The sequence below is a fragment of the Xiphias gladius genome, chromosome 15, assembly GCF_016859285.1.
Source record: "Xiphias gladius isolate SHS-SW01 ecotype Sanya breed wild chromosome 15, ASM1685928v1, whole genome shotgun sequence".
NCBI classification, from domain to species: Eukaryota; Metazoa; Chordata; class Actinopteri; order Istiophoriformes; family Xiphiidae; genus Xiphias; species Xiphias gladius.
In genome coordinates, this window is record NC_053414.1 from 4,904,111 (window position 1) to 4,917,998 (window position 13,888).

At 46.0% G+C, this 13,888-nt stretch overlaps 1 protein-coding gene across 1 annotated transcript in view; it reads left to right on the plus strand.

Annotated features, from left to right (window-relative positions):
* The first annotated feature begins 692 nt into the window (after nt 1-692).
* Nucleotides 693-13,888, plus strand: part of slit1b (slit homolog 1b (Drosophila)) — a 67,416-nt gene continuing 54,220 nt past the window's right edge. Inside the window, exon 1 of the mRNA XM_040145984.1 lies at nt 693-841. Coding sequence (XP_040001918.1) covers nt 693-841 — 149 coding nt within the window. The remainder of the gene's footprint in view (nt 842-13,888) is intronic.

Consider the following 13,888-nt stretch of genomic DNA (forward strand, 5'->3'; position numbering starts at 1 on the left):
TGTGTGACTGGGGGGTGGCATGGGAGGAGTCTGAGTGCTGTTATTTGTAAAAGCTTTTGATGGATGATTGCTCTGTGTGTGTGTGTGAGAGAGATAGAGGGAGTGAGGGAGTCCCCCCCTTTCTTTTTCTTTTTTTTTCTAGTGGCTCACTGTTCAGTGCACAATGACTCAATGAAAAGTGGAGGGGAGAGGCAAGCACACTGTACGGCTGCATGACAGAGAGAGAGAGAGGGAGGGAGAGAGAGAGAGCAGAGAACACACAGGAGAGTAGAAGAAGGGAAGGCAATTGGAGGGAGCTCTAAAGCTGGGGACAAGAAGAAGAAGAGGAGGATATACTTGTCTCCCCCCCCACTTCTCTCTCTCTCTGAAAGGCCACTCTGGGATCAAGTGGCAGCCGTTCAGTCCCAGCTGAACTCCACCTGGCTGTGCTGCTGTCTTTCTCAGCCTCTTGAGTCATTGCACTCATTGCACTTCAAGCATTTTGTGTCCACCTTTTTTAGGGAAGGTGTCACCGGTGGTGAAGGAAGGGACAGGATCTGCGCCGGTTTCTGCAGTGTCGCGGACCGACGCAGGACAGCAGGATGCCCGCCGGGAGAAGAGGGGATGGAACCGGGTCAGGAGGCTGTGGGATGGCGACGGCGGCGGGGGCCCCGGGCCAGGCTCGTCAGCCCGGGCTGCGGACGATGAGGATGATGGCGTGGGGCATCCTTGTACTGCTGGCGGGTCGAGGAGGTGCGGAGGCGTGCCCCGCTCTTTGCAGCTGCCTGGGGAACACGGTGGACTGTCATGGCCTGGGGATCCACTCCGTCCCCAAAAACATCCCCAGAGGGACTGAGAGGCTGTGAGTACTCATACACTGTCCACGTGTGTATCGATGTTTTTTTATACCTTTGAGGACCAAACGATCACAGATGGATTGTAAAATGAGGGGAATCCTTTAAAGTGACGGCATATTGCTGCTCCTCACTTAAAGGAGCAAGGAGCACTTCAAATCTGGGTCCATGGTTAAGACCGGGTTTTATGTTTAGGCTTGGTTTATAGGTCAGGGCATGAAGGTCCTCACAAGTATGATCAAACACACATGTAGTGGTATTTGTCTGCATAGGAAGGATGTGTGTGTTTGTGTGTATGAAAGACAGAGGAAGACGAAGTCGGGAGTTATTTGCAAATGAGTCTGTAGTGGGAATTTAATGATCAGTGTGACTCACCCTGTATGCAGTTATTTCATAGTATCAGTGATTGTGTTTGTGTGTGTGTGTCTGTGTGTTACTGTGTGTGTGTGTGTGTGTGTGTGGGCTTTGTGTCATTTCGGGTCTGCATCAGTGTCTGTTCTCTCGTGCTCATTCCAGCTTTCTTTACCAATAGTCTGTTTAGCTTCATAGCGCATGCACACACACACACACACACACACACACACACACACATTTTGACTCTCCACTTGACTCCCAGGATTCAGTGTGTGTGATTCAGACTGCTGCTCTGCCGCATCATTGATCTTTCCTGCAGTTGTTCCCTGTTGCATTTTTCTCCACGTTTTCATCATTCACATATCAAATTTATCATCATCCGTTAAGGAAAACAAAACCTTCTTCCCCGCACTGTTTTTATTTCATTCTTCTTTTCTGAATCCTGATGAGATTATACAGCACAACTGTACGAGTTTCAGAGAAGAGTAATATAATCTCATTTTATTTGTGGTTGTCGTTCCTCTTGCTGTCGTTTCTCTTCCTGTAAGACCTCACTGACATGCCTCACTACACAAATGTTTTGAAGTCATATTTTTAGCTGTACATTTACAGTCCCGGGTAACTTTTTTTTTTCGGTTCACCTATAAAATCAAATGCAATCCAGTACAACATGTTCGGCGCATATTCTACCCTTATGGGGTTTATAATGGCCCAGTTTCCGTCAAACCCTCTGAGAGGTGTTAATTCAACTGTACCATTATTACTGAGGTCGTAGTTCGTGGTGGTGTTGTACTGGACGGCATTATATTAATTGAAAAGTGTTTCTAACGCTCTTCCTCATGTTCATGTTTGTAAAAGGTTTGGGCAGAACAGCAGAAACGCCGCTCAACATAACGCAGGCCAGTTCAACACCGCCGCAAACTGCAAGCTCAGTAACAGATTTATAGTCGAATTAACACCTCTCAAGACTGGACATTATTATCTCTGTAAGCGTAGAACTTATAGCTGAGCTTTTGTATCTGATTACTTTAGATATCACAGGTGTACCTAATAAAGTGGCCAATCAGTTTAATGGATCACATAGAGACAAAATTCAGAGGACGTGTCTTTAAAGCTTTGTCCCAGCATTGAAAACGTTGTCTGATGGCATCACTTAAAAGTCGAATATTTCGCTAGCTAACAACTATATTCTGTATTCTCAAATGCTGCAGATCCAATTTTTTGGGCCACTGTGAGGATCGACTCGTGTTACTGTATTTAAAAGGAGATATTTCTAACTTCGAAAGACTTCCCCTGCCGTCCGACTGATCTAATTCCCGTGGAACTCCTTAGGAGTCGCGCATCCTCTCGCTGACTCGTACGCCCGGAACTGGCGCTTGGATCACATCGACATACGTAGCAGCTTTAATTTCCAACCTAGCTTGTCCGCGCCCGGTTCAGTTTGTGATTATCTCCGTCTCCGAGAATGTCGGTAGCAGCCAGAGAGGCGGCGCGAACGAACCAAATTCAGTCGTTTAAACCAAGATGATAGTTATACCTCTTCCCTCAGGATGCCCAGTGTAATGTTGCCGATCTCCTGGTGATAGTGCTGTTGTCTTAATTGGTTTCCCCGCCTGTTCCGCAGAGAGTTTCTCCTTGTGTTGAATGTCGAGGGCAGGTCGGTGACTCTTAGAAACTAGCCCTCGCTGTTTTTTGATTCTGACGGACTGCCGCTTGTATAATGCTCTGCTGCGGCTGACTGAAATACGTGGTTGCCAGATCAAGTCCGGTATCTACCTATTTGCCCCCCCACCAAAAAAGGCCCTCAAAATACAAGGCATGTCACCAGTACTAGTAAAATCTTGTACTGGAGATTTTTCTTCAGAAACTCTAATCTTCTAACCTAAAAAAAGAACAACTCAAAGACCATTGCAGTGTGGAGTGTGTGTGTGTGTGTGGTTATATTTATATACGTGTATAAGGAAGCACTTTATCTGTTTCTGACCCTCTCTGAGTGTATGTACTGTACGCGCTGTACGTACTGTATGTGCTGTATGGGGCTCTCAGTGCAGGGTGAACATGTATGTTTTGTACATTGTGAGTGTGTGTGTGTTTATTTCAGGTTCTAGAGTGCCTGCGTGTGAATAATGGATGACTGTCAGGGGTGCCAGCAGAGGCACATTATCCTTCCTCCTCTCCGGTTTACTGTAGCGTGGAGGATGTTTTCCCCTCTGAGGCCGATAGCTTTATGATCGGGGATGGGGGCTCGGGCTCCTGGTCAAAGAGAAATGGCCTGGAAAAAAACTCCGAGCCGGCAGACCCACTTGCCCGTTTGTCTCTCCACATCAAAGATGGCAACTGGTTTTGTTTTTTGTTTTTCGCTGAAGGTTTTTCTTGCCGTACAAAGTGACAGTAACTGACAGTGGCGAATTTCTTACGCAGACAGAAGTGTCCAGTAGGTAAGTAGGTAGGTACATTATCATTTAGTGGAATCGACGGGTGTAAGTGACGTTATGAAAGTTCAAATTCAGACCTAACTTTTGATATTTTACGTTAGGATCTGTCCTCGTGATGTCAGCCCAGTATAATCTGCTGAAAATGAGCATCTGCCGTGGCAGTTTATCATTGTTTCATAAATTGAATTAGGATTATCTCTTTGGGTTACTTTCGAAAAGATAGGAACCTCAGTACATACGTACGTAACGAAACAATGAGGTTGAATTGCCATTGCCTCGAGATGGCACGAAGGCCACTCGCTGCTGCATGTGAAAATCCTTTGGGTTTAGTTCATAAAGGAGTAAAGACTTTTGAGGTGTTACCCACGGGCGTCGTGTAGCTCGAGCGCCTGGCCGCTCTTAAAACAGCAATTTCGTGTTTTTCACATTACACTTTTTAAAGATAAGCTCGGCAGCCTCGGTGGGCAGGTTTTCCTCTTTTGACAAAACTAGGCCGGCAGTTTTCTCATCAGTTTTCTCTCAGTTCTCATCTGCGTCTTTGTCATTAGCAGGACTAAACACGTCCTCTATTGGCACCGGACAAATGCAGAAGAAATTCCCATCCATCTTCTCTTTTGATTCTAGGTAAGATGCAAAACAACGTTCCATGTTTTCTTTTTGACATTTCTTCAAGATGTGAGTGTTCCCAGATCAGCCCGGGATGACGGGTTCCTCCTAACAAATCCTTTAAAGGGTGGGTTCACACAAGTACTCCTCCAGAGTAAAAACCTTTGGCATCTAGTCCGGCTGGAAGTTTGTTTTATGCATCCAGGTTTCAAGATGTCTGTCACTGACAATGTTGCCTCGGCCTCGTACAGCGAGGATGAAGGAAAAATCCCTTTTGAAAGACTAAACAGTAACGTGTCCCTTTTCTGTTCCCGTTACTCTAAATAACACAGAAAACACACAATGAGCAGTTTTCACAGGTGCTGTAACCAGATGAGACTGTAGAAGGGGAAAAAAAAAAAAATGTCCATTTGTGATTTTCATGGGAACTGACCCTTTAAAAAGAATACGACCTACACACGAGAATGACCAATGACCGGATACTCCATCCACGTAAACATAGCCCGCGTGACCTTTTGACCTCCGAATAGTTTCCTCCTCCCGGGGCCCTACCGGCCCAGCGCCCTGTAGACTCAGACAGTCCCCGCCCTGCAGCGGAGAGGAGCGACTCATTAAACAGCTATTTGTCGAAGGGCTTGTCGCCCAATTAGCATGTAAAGTGATCTGAGTGTGTGTGTCAGCTGGACAGCTAGCCACTGGGGGAGAGAGAGCTAGTGCTGTGTGTGTGTGAGTGGGAGACAGAGTTTGTACAGTATTCCCTGGGAGAGAGTCGGCAATAAGAGGGTCATTCATCAAGGTGACTTCCCGAGTCCAACTAAACACCCCCTCCTCGTTGGATTGTCATGGCAACGCTGAAAAATGGATGCCCCTTTGGGCGCTGATGAGCACGGTTATTTGAGCAGAGAGAAGAGGAAAGTGTGTGATAAAGACGAGGGGGGGGGGTGGTCCTGTGAAGATGTGTTCATGAGCGCATGGTATTAGAGGAAACGCTAGATTTATGGCCAATGGTTTTTGTCGGCCTTATACTTAAGAGCGTATCAGTTTAATCGGTTTTTCATCCAGATCTTATGTTCCCACCTAGCAAGAAGTTGTACTATGTCCTGCTCCAAGATGAAACCCTCAACAAAAGTTCACAGTAAACTAGGTCTTCTCACACCAAGGAACAGCTTGGTAAAAATATCCGGAAGATTGAGAGCTGCCGTTAATTCACGGCGGTCCCTCAGGATACGTTAAAAGTCGGTTAGGTACTGCCACCGCGTTAGTGGTCGCCCTGGGGAGAGGCATTTCCTCAAAAACAGATTATCACCGGGACATTTTCATGTATCCAAAAATGGTCCTGAGGACGGCTCAGAATGTGCCTGCAGTGAAGTGGAGCGGAGGGAACAATGGAGAAACAACACGGATACGGTGACGATTTGCAAAAGCTTTTCAGACTTAGTTATCAGAGACTACTCCCACTGCGATTGATATTGATACTTTGTTGTTTGCACTGCAAACGACTTTTGCCTTAAGTTTTCTTAGAATTTGATATTACGCTTGGGGTTCTAGAGGAGGACTAGTAGTAGAAACTAGAGTAGCTGTGGCACCTAGTTTAATGCAGGTTGTGTAAAGATTTTAACTAGTACTCTTCTGCATGTCCATGTTTTCTGGTCTCTGAACCTATGAGTTTAAAGGTCAACACTATCATTTTAATGCTGTGTTGGATTAAAAAGCCAAATCTCCTGTTACCTGCCATGAAAAAAGAAAAAGTTAAAAAAAGAAATATATATATCAGTTGTAAGTTGGCGTTACATGTGAATAGGTTTAGCATGTCTCCGCAGTGTATGGTGTGACATAAAATACACACGCCTGTCCATTTAGTCATCAGTGAACAAATGTAATAGGTTGCAGGCCTTTAAAAACTCACCCAAGTTTGAGTCTACCGAATGGCGCAAATTTAGAAAACACGGGCATATCGATTCGGCAACGCCACTGGATTAATTAAAGTTTCTTCGCAGGCAGCCAAACAGAAACTTTGCTGCAGGTGCCTGAAAAGGGCCGAGTGCGACACTGAAGCGTCTCCCAGTCAACTTTCTTTGTCTGACCCTAGATGAACCCGACACACAATCAGGGGGAGAAGATCTTAAAACAAACCCCAGGCTCTGTCAACGTGTGTTTGTACGAAGAGGGGAGAGTGTGAGAAGGTGCAGGTCCGGGTCCGCGTCGGACTCCGGCGTTTTATCTCTGTGTATTTGGAAGGCCAAGAGTGCGGGTGAGCGTGTAGCGCGGCGTCTGCGCAGAGTTCCTGGATGGCCTGGAACTCGGACGTAAGCGACCGACGCGGCGGGACTCAGAGCTGCACACGTCAGTCGGTCGCACACAGCGAGTCCAGAAAACACACTGTCAGACTGCGTGTCTGTTTAATTCTGTTTCTGGATGCATCATTATATTAATTGCTCATGAATCATTGAGAAAAATTTTAACCAAGCTGTGCATTTATGTGTGTGTTCAAAAGTATTTGTGTGGGTGTTCGTGTGCGTGTGTGTGTGTGTGTGTGTGTGTGCGTGCGTGTGCCTGTGTGTGTGTGTTTATGTGTGTGTGTGTGTGTGTGTGTGTGTGTGTGTGTGTGTGTGTGACATAATTTGTAGCCGCCAGTGAGACACAGCTAATTGAGTGTGAGGAGGATTAATGTTAACGCCCGACGCCGTGGGCAGAAAGCGGGAAACTGAGGTGCCACACGGACACACGGATGCCAAATACACGCGCGCACGCACGCACGCACGCACGCACAAACACACCGCGTCTCGTTTTTGCCTCTTATGAGGACATTGCACCGAGTTACGTTGAGTTACACCTCATGGGCACCACAGTATGATTAATACAAATCAACAGTTTATCCGAGCTCTTGTTCAGCTTGAGCGTGTATGCATGTTGTTAAAGTTTGGCCACACAGTGAGAACTAACGAACCAAACTCTGTTCTAATTATTACCTACTGTAGGAGAAGATGGAGTGCAACATTGCAATTCTGAGCTCCTAAACCCTCATTTAATTCAGAATGACTTTTCGAGAACTGTGAATGCAGAGGACCTCGTGTGTGTGGGTTTTTTTTTTTTTTTAATGCCCGAACATTAAAAAGCTCAATTTGAAAAACTCAGCGGTAACGCATCTTCCTGAAACAGTCCAGGTTACTCGGGATAATCCACAGACCTCGCTGTGAACATTTTTCTTGGAGAACTTGGAAACTGCCCACAGCGTGGTCTGTGGATTACCCCGAGTAACCTGGACACTGCTCCTGGAAAGACAAGCTGTAGTCAAGTTTTTAAAGAGTCGTTTTCCAGTGTGGTGAGCAACACAAGCTAAGTTCCCTTCACCTCCACGTATTGAGAATCTTACAACTTCAGTAAATTAAACTGAAACTTGATACCACAAGGTGTAAGTGGGAAAACACCAGTTATTAATACGTAGAATCATGTCTGATATTTGTCAGTCGTAAAGTGGCTGAATATTTTTCTTTCAGAAGCGGAATTATTTTCCTCCCTGTCTCTCTCTCACACACACACACAGACATACACACACACTCACACACACACAAACCTCGTTTCTCAGTTTCATTACCAGTGACTGTCACCTCAGCTTCTTTCACTGTCTCTTCTCTCGCTCTCTCTGTGTCCGTCTCTCTTATAATCATCTTACCATTTTCCCTGCAGCCTCTCAGTGGGAAGGATGCTGCTAATGAAGTGTCATTAGTCCTGTGTGTGTGTGTGTGTGTGTGTGTGTGTGTGTGTGTGTGTGTGTGTGTGTGTGTGTGTGTGTGTGTGTGTGTGTGTGTGTGTGTGTGTGTGTGTGTGTGTGTGTGCGCGCGCGGTCGCTAATGTAAGCCACGTCCACTGTGCTGCATCTGGGGAGAACGATGCGACGGGGAGAGTGAACAGGAGAAGGGAGCAGGAGTAGGAGGAAATGAAGGGAAGAGTTGTTTCAGGCCGTCAGGGGGGAAGAGGAGGAAATGGGGAGGTGAAGATGAAGGAGGAGAGCTGGCTGAGGGGGGAGGATGATAACATGACGGGGTGTTTGTAGAGGGGAAGAGGAGGAGGGAGGAGAGAGGATTGTTTTAACATCTGCAGTGCAGTCTGGCGTTGACTCGGTAACATGGCACAAAGTCGCTTTTAGGCCGATTTTAATTTATCAACAGAAGCTGAGTATTTGCTGCCACTCTTAACTTCTTCATGCACCAAGCATGTGGGTGGGATATTGGTCACAGTCAGGCCTCGGTCCAAACGAAGCGCTCCGGGGCTGACGGGGAAGGACCCGAGAAAAACCTCCCGCTCAGTAACATCTTGTACTGATTGCTCTGTTCTCACATGACCACACAAAGAATGAAACCAGCCCAGGGCAGCACAGAATTGCTCCGAATAGGTATTAAAACGTGTTTTTCTGTTAGGAGCAGTTACCGTGGATTTTTTTTCACGATTCCTGTCCCTCACTTTGGTTTGGACTTTGGTTTCTCTTGGTGAGACTAATGGCATTTCAATGCTGGTTTACACTAAATATTGAATACCAGGACCCTGACAGTGCGATTAGGGTAATGGATCAGTCCGCTTCCAGTAGAACTGAAGTAATTTAAACAGACTCATCCACTTTTAGCAGCCTGCAGTTCCGTCTGTCATCGTCAGAGCGGCTCAACGCCTGCCAAGCTTCGCCGCATAACGCAAAGCAAGAGGAGCCGGAGTTTAGACCTGCAGACGCAGACATACGGACACGTCACCACCTGTGACAATGGCTTTCAGGCCGCGTTCGCACCGATTTGAGCCTCGTGTGAAAAAACGTAGTCCTCTCATTCATTTGAACGGAGCCGGTTCGTGGGCGCGGTGGGGAGGGCTCCGTCATCCAGCAAAAAAGCTGAATCAGGCTCCACTGAAATGAAATAAGATTGGATCATCAGCGTGACACAGTGAAAGGGTTGCTATGTGAAACATCAAACACACACACTCTCACACACACGTACATAGAAACAGCAGTTATACAGAAAACAAGAAACTGCAGCTATAAGCGCAGGTGGCGTGAGTATTAAAGGTGCAGCAGGTATTCGTTGCCCAGTCTGTAGGCGGGGCAGATTAAGCTGAGGAAGTAGGTTAGCAGCTGCCGGTGCTGCAGCTCTGTTTTTGAGTGATGGCGGACTGGGCCTGGTTTCAGGTGCTTCACCTCAGTGCCAGCGTGTGAGCGTGCTGACATCTGGCATCCGGTGGTTAAAAGTCATAGACCAGAAATAACAAAACCGAGGCAAGCCAAACAGATTAGCCCATCGTCCGGAGCTAAACTCGGAGGGTTTTGATTTTGATTTGTTTTCTGTCTCTAAGCTCTGTTCATTAAAGAAGGCAAGAAGCCTGGTCCATCTGCTGTAGCTAGTCAGGGTGGACCTCAGCAAAACCAATACACCATTTTACAGGGAAATTGTCTCTTCTAGTTCCAGCCAAAGAAACCTGAGCGGACGAAGGTTTAGAATTGAACTTGTTTTGGAAACAGTTGATGCCGTGGAAAAGTGTTGGGTTTCTTTGTTGCTTATTGAGACCAGTTGAGACTGTGTGTGTCTCTCTCTCTCTCTCTCTCTCTAATGGCCGTGAGTGTGGTTTTGTGGGGAGGGGGATTTCGTTAATGCTTCATGCTCGTATCCTGATACCTCACTGCTCCCCGCATTCTGCACAGATGCTCAATTGATTGGTAGATTAAAATTAGCCATTCGTATCGACTTGCCGCATGCATGTATCCTACTGCACTGTGTGTTTATGTGCGAGTTTTTCAGATACTTTTTTAAAAGCAGATGTGGGCGGAAGCTGTCGATGGCCAATATTTTTTTTTTGCTGACGTTTGGCGTCTTTATATTTGACGGCTTTCAAGACGTGTGTCATGTCCTTCCCCTTCAGTATCTTTGGTGTTACAGTCGTATACAAGCTTAGACATTGTTTGGATTCGATTGACCTATTGGTTGATTTGAATTTTTTGTCTTTATACTTTTTATTCTCTGTAAACGTGGAACCCATGACACCCGACCGGCACACAGTATTTGGGAGATGATGTGCGAATAAAAAAGCATTAAAAAGTTTAGCCCAAGCAGCCTTTTCCTCAACAAAAGAAAATTGATAACACAACAGTAACGTTGACGGGGTCACTGTGCTGAACCAATATTGTCCGTTGATCGACTCGCCAGCGCACAGGGACCTCACAACAGCTCTTTCTGTCTAAACGGACTCAGCAGACTTTTTTTTTTTTGGCGTTTAGAACTAAAAGGAACTAGTTTATAATAGAGGTGTTCACACTGTTCATACTGTTTCTACAGTTTGAAGTATAAATAATTACATAAGTAAATAAATACAGTTTGACACAGAGAGAATTAAAAATCTGGTGTACTTTTTTTATTTAAATCCATCATTTTTCTTGTAAATGTCTCCTCGTATCTCTTTATTTAAAAGAAAATACATTATTTGATACATTTTCATTGTGAGCCCTGAAGTTCTTTATACGCTCCTAAATTTTTCAACTTGGGAACATTGGGAATGTTCTCCCTGAGAAAAAAGTAAGCGTCAAGCTCCAGGGTAGGAGCCTTTTTTTATATTTTTTAGGGCTACAACTAATGATTATTTTCATTGTTGATTAATCTGCCAGTTTTATTTTTGATTAATATTTTTCTCTGTAAATAGTGAGTAGTAGATCATGAAAATGCCGTAATAATTTAAATGCCATGGACATCAAAATAGTTGCCGATTAATTACCTGTCGATCAACTAATCGATTCATCTAATTAATCGTTGCGGCTCTGAACATTTTTCCAGTAGTAGTGGCAACAGGAGTCCTGAGTTTTGATATTGATATCGAAGGAATTCTTTTTATTCCCAAGTTTGAAGGTTATAAACGTGATTCCTGCGAGAACTCTTTTTCATGTAGAAAAACATGGAAAAATTTATCAAGGAATCCGTGTTAAACTCTGTGAACAAGACGTGGAATTCGACCAGGCATCATTCCTTGCTTTTTTGTTACTTGTTGTTTTTGATACTCAATTCCATAGACAAATTTCTTTTGGTACTCAGAAAGTGTTGAGGTTTGATTACCGGCTCTACTTCAGGGTCATTGCTTCCACTCACTCTGCGTCTTTTATGTTGATTTCTTTCTCTACATCCACACAACGTATCTAATCATCTTTCTGAATCGCCCCCCCCATGTCATTTCTAACAGTGGAGAGCAGAGCTGAGCGGATCAACTGCCTCACTGCCCTCTGAGGCTGTGTGTGTGTGTGTGTGTGTGTGTGTGTGTGTGTGTGCGTGCGAGACGCGTTCTGCTTTAATGAGCTATTGTTTGGCAGAGTCGCCACTCGAGGGGAGTCTGTCGCTCGGCTGACCCCTGACCCCGCCATGCTGCACAAAACTCAATTAAGCACGCCTCATCAGGCCTGTGTTTGTGTTCATCTCTTCCCTCAAGTCTCTTCCCTACTCCTCGCACAACAAAGACAAATCTTGTGAGCATATTGGGTGATATTTTCAGGCTTGCTGCGTTTCTGAGCATCCATACATGCTCCTATAGTGTGTGAAAATGCGGTCGTTTGCGGTACGTCTCTCTCCCTCCTGATGCTTGTTTAGCCTCTGCAGTCTATCTGTCGGGGTGATTTCACACACATCCAGGGAGTGATTCTGGACCCCCTGCCATGACCCATCTCCATCCATCCTTCCCTCCCTCACTCCCAGCCAATCCCCTCCTCTTTCCTTCCCTCTCAAGCCCCTAGAACCACCGCCTCCTCCATCTTTAGACCGTAAGACCACCAAGAATCTAATTTTCCTCCAACTGGATGAGACGTTTTCACCTTCAAACATTTTCTACACCCAAGTTTCAGTTGGCTTGACGCTACTACAGCAATCTGCCTTACCAGCTAGTGTCACGTTACGCAGAACGACATTATTCTTACATTATATACAGTGGAGAATGTGGCTCTGTTATCTTGAGCAGTTTTTTTTTTTTTTTGGCCAAACTTTATTGAACACCAAACCTGACAATCCCGAGCCAACAACGCCAGGAGAAAAGAGGAACTTAGCTGGAGGCAAAAGAAAAACAATTCCAGGCATCACTATCCTGCCGGTGGTCCCTAACACAGTGGACTGCCGTGCCGGGGGTCACCACACTACTCATTTACACTGCCACACATGAAACACTGAAGCGCCGACCAACCACTGGATGCAAGACTAAGGCCATCGACTGTTTAAACAGCTACAGCGGGATGAAACCGTCCACCGTGAACAGTATCGGCGCTTGTATCTCGGAGATGCCACCCCATGCGTGTATGGGTTCCTCGAGGGGAAAAAGGTTCGAGGATTGCAACTGGACCCAGATATGCGAAGCGCCGGACCTCTGTCTGAAACCCACCTATTTCCAGTAGGATTGGGGGGGGGGGGTTTACAGAGAAGAGCTTGGATGTGCCATGGGCTCACCAGTATCTCCCACTGTGGCCAAAATCTACGGGGGAAAAAGTAGAAAGCAGAGCCCTGAACTGCCTCAGGAGACGTGGACGACACATGGGTCGAGGTTAAAACCCAGAAAGTGCAAGCCGACACAGGACACAGTAACCCCGTGGACGGTAACATCAAGTTCACGTGAGAGGATGACAGGAACAGCAGCTTGGCCTTTTTGGACTGTGGATTATGTCCCCATCAGTTACGGCGCAAGTATCGCGAATGTGAACCTGTCATCGAACTGTTGTAGAAAGAAAACCCCTGAAACAAAAGAAAATACACCGGGAACATAAGAAAAAATGGCTCTTGAAGTATCTTAAGTAGCATCTTTCTGTGTCTCTCTCTGTCTCTCTGTCTTTTATACGGGACAGGACAAGGTCAAACTCTGCTCCACCCTTTACAGTAGGACGGGAACATGACACTCCACACACACACACACACATATATATATATATATATATATATATATATATATATACACACACATACAGGTAAGTGCACAGGGCTCAGTTTACCTCCCTTTCCACAAAGCCTCGTGGGAAGAATGACATCACCCCCCCCCTCTCTCTTTCTTCGCAGCTGTCAATCAAAGTAGACAATGAGGTCATAGGGTTAAACCCCTCCCTCTAGAAGCAGCCTCTACGACTGGGCTAAGAACAGTATCACGTAACGCACGCTGGCAACGGTCTGTACCTGGAGTGTGTACGCAGAGTGGATGGAAACCGTCACTGCTCTGGTGCCTCTGCCCCGAGCGACTGGGAATGAGTGCAGCAGTAGCGTAGGCCTTTTTAGAGCGTGCGTGGGGGGAGGAACATGGCGCTCTTGTCAAACAGTGTCCCCGTCATCCCCGGAGTGGATCTCGCACTGTACGTCGCAGCAAAGGTCTGGGAGAAGCGGTTTGCTGGGTTTTCTTTGAGGCTTTAAGCTGACGTTAGCTGAATTACAGTTAAAAAAAATAAATAAAAAATACAGATTGTCCTCAAAATGAACTCCCACTGAAAAGACTTTCTTCGCTACAAACTGAGTGAAAATAACTTCAAAGAGCAGAACGATGTGCCGTACAGTACAGAGATGCTTTTACAGCGTAAATTCCAGCAGAAAGATGAGCAGAAAGTGAGTTTCAGCTGAGCTTCATCTGCTGCCTCTGTAACTATACTCGAGGCAGAAGTTCACCTTGAGGCTGCAGAGCCCA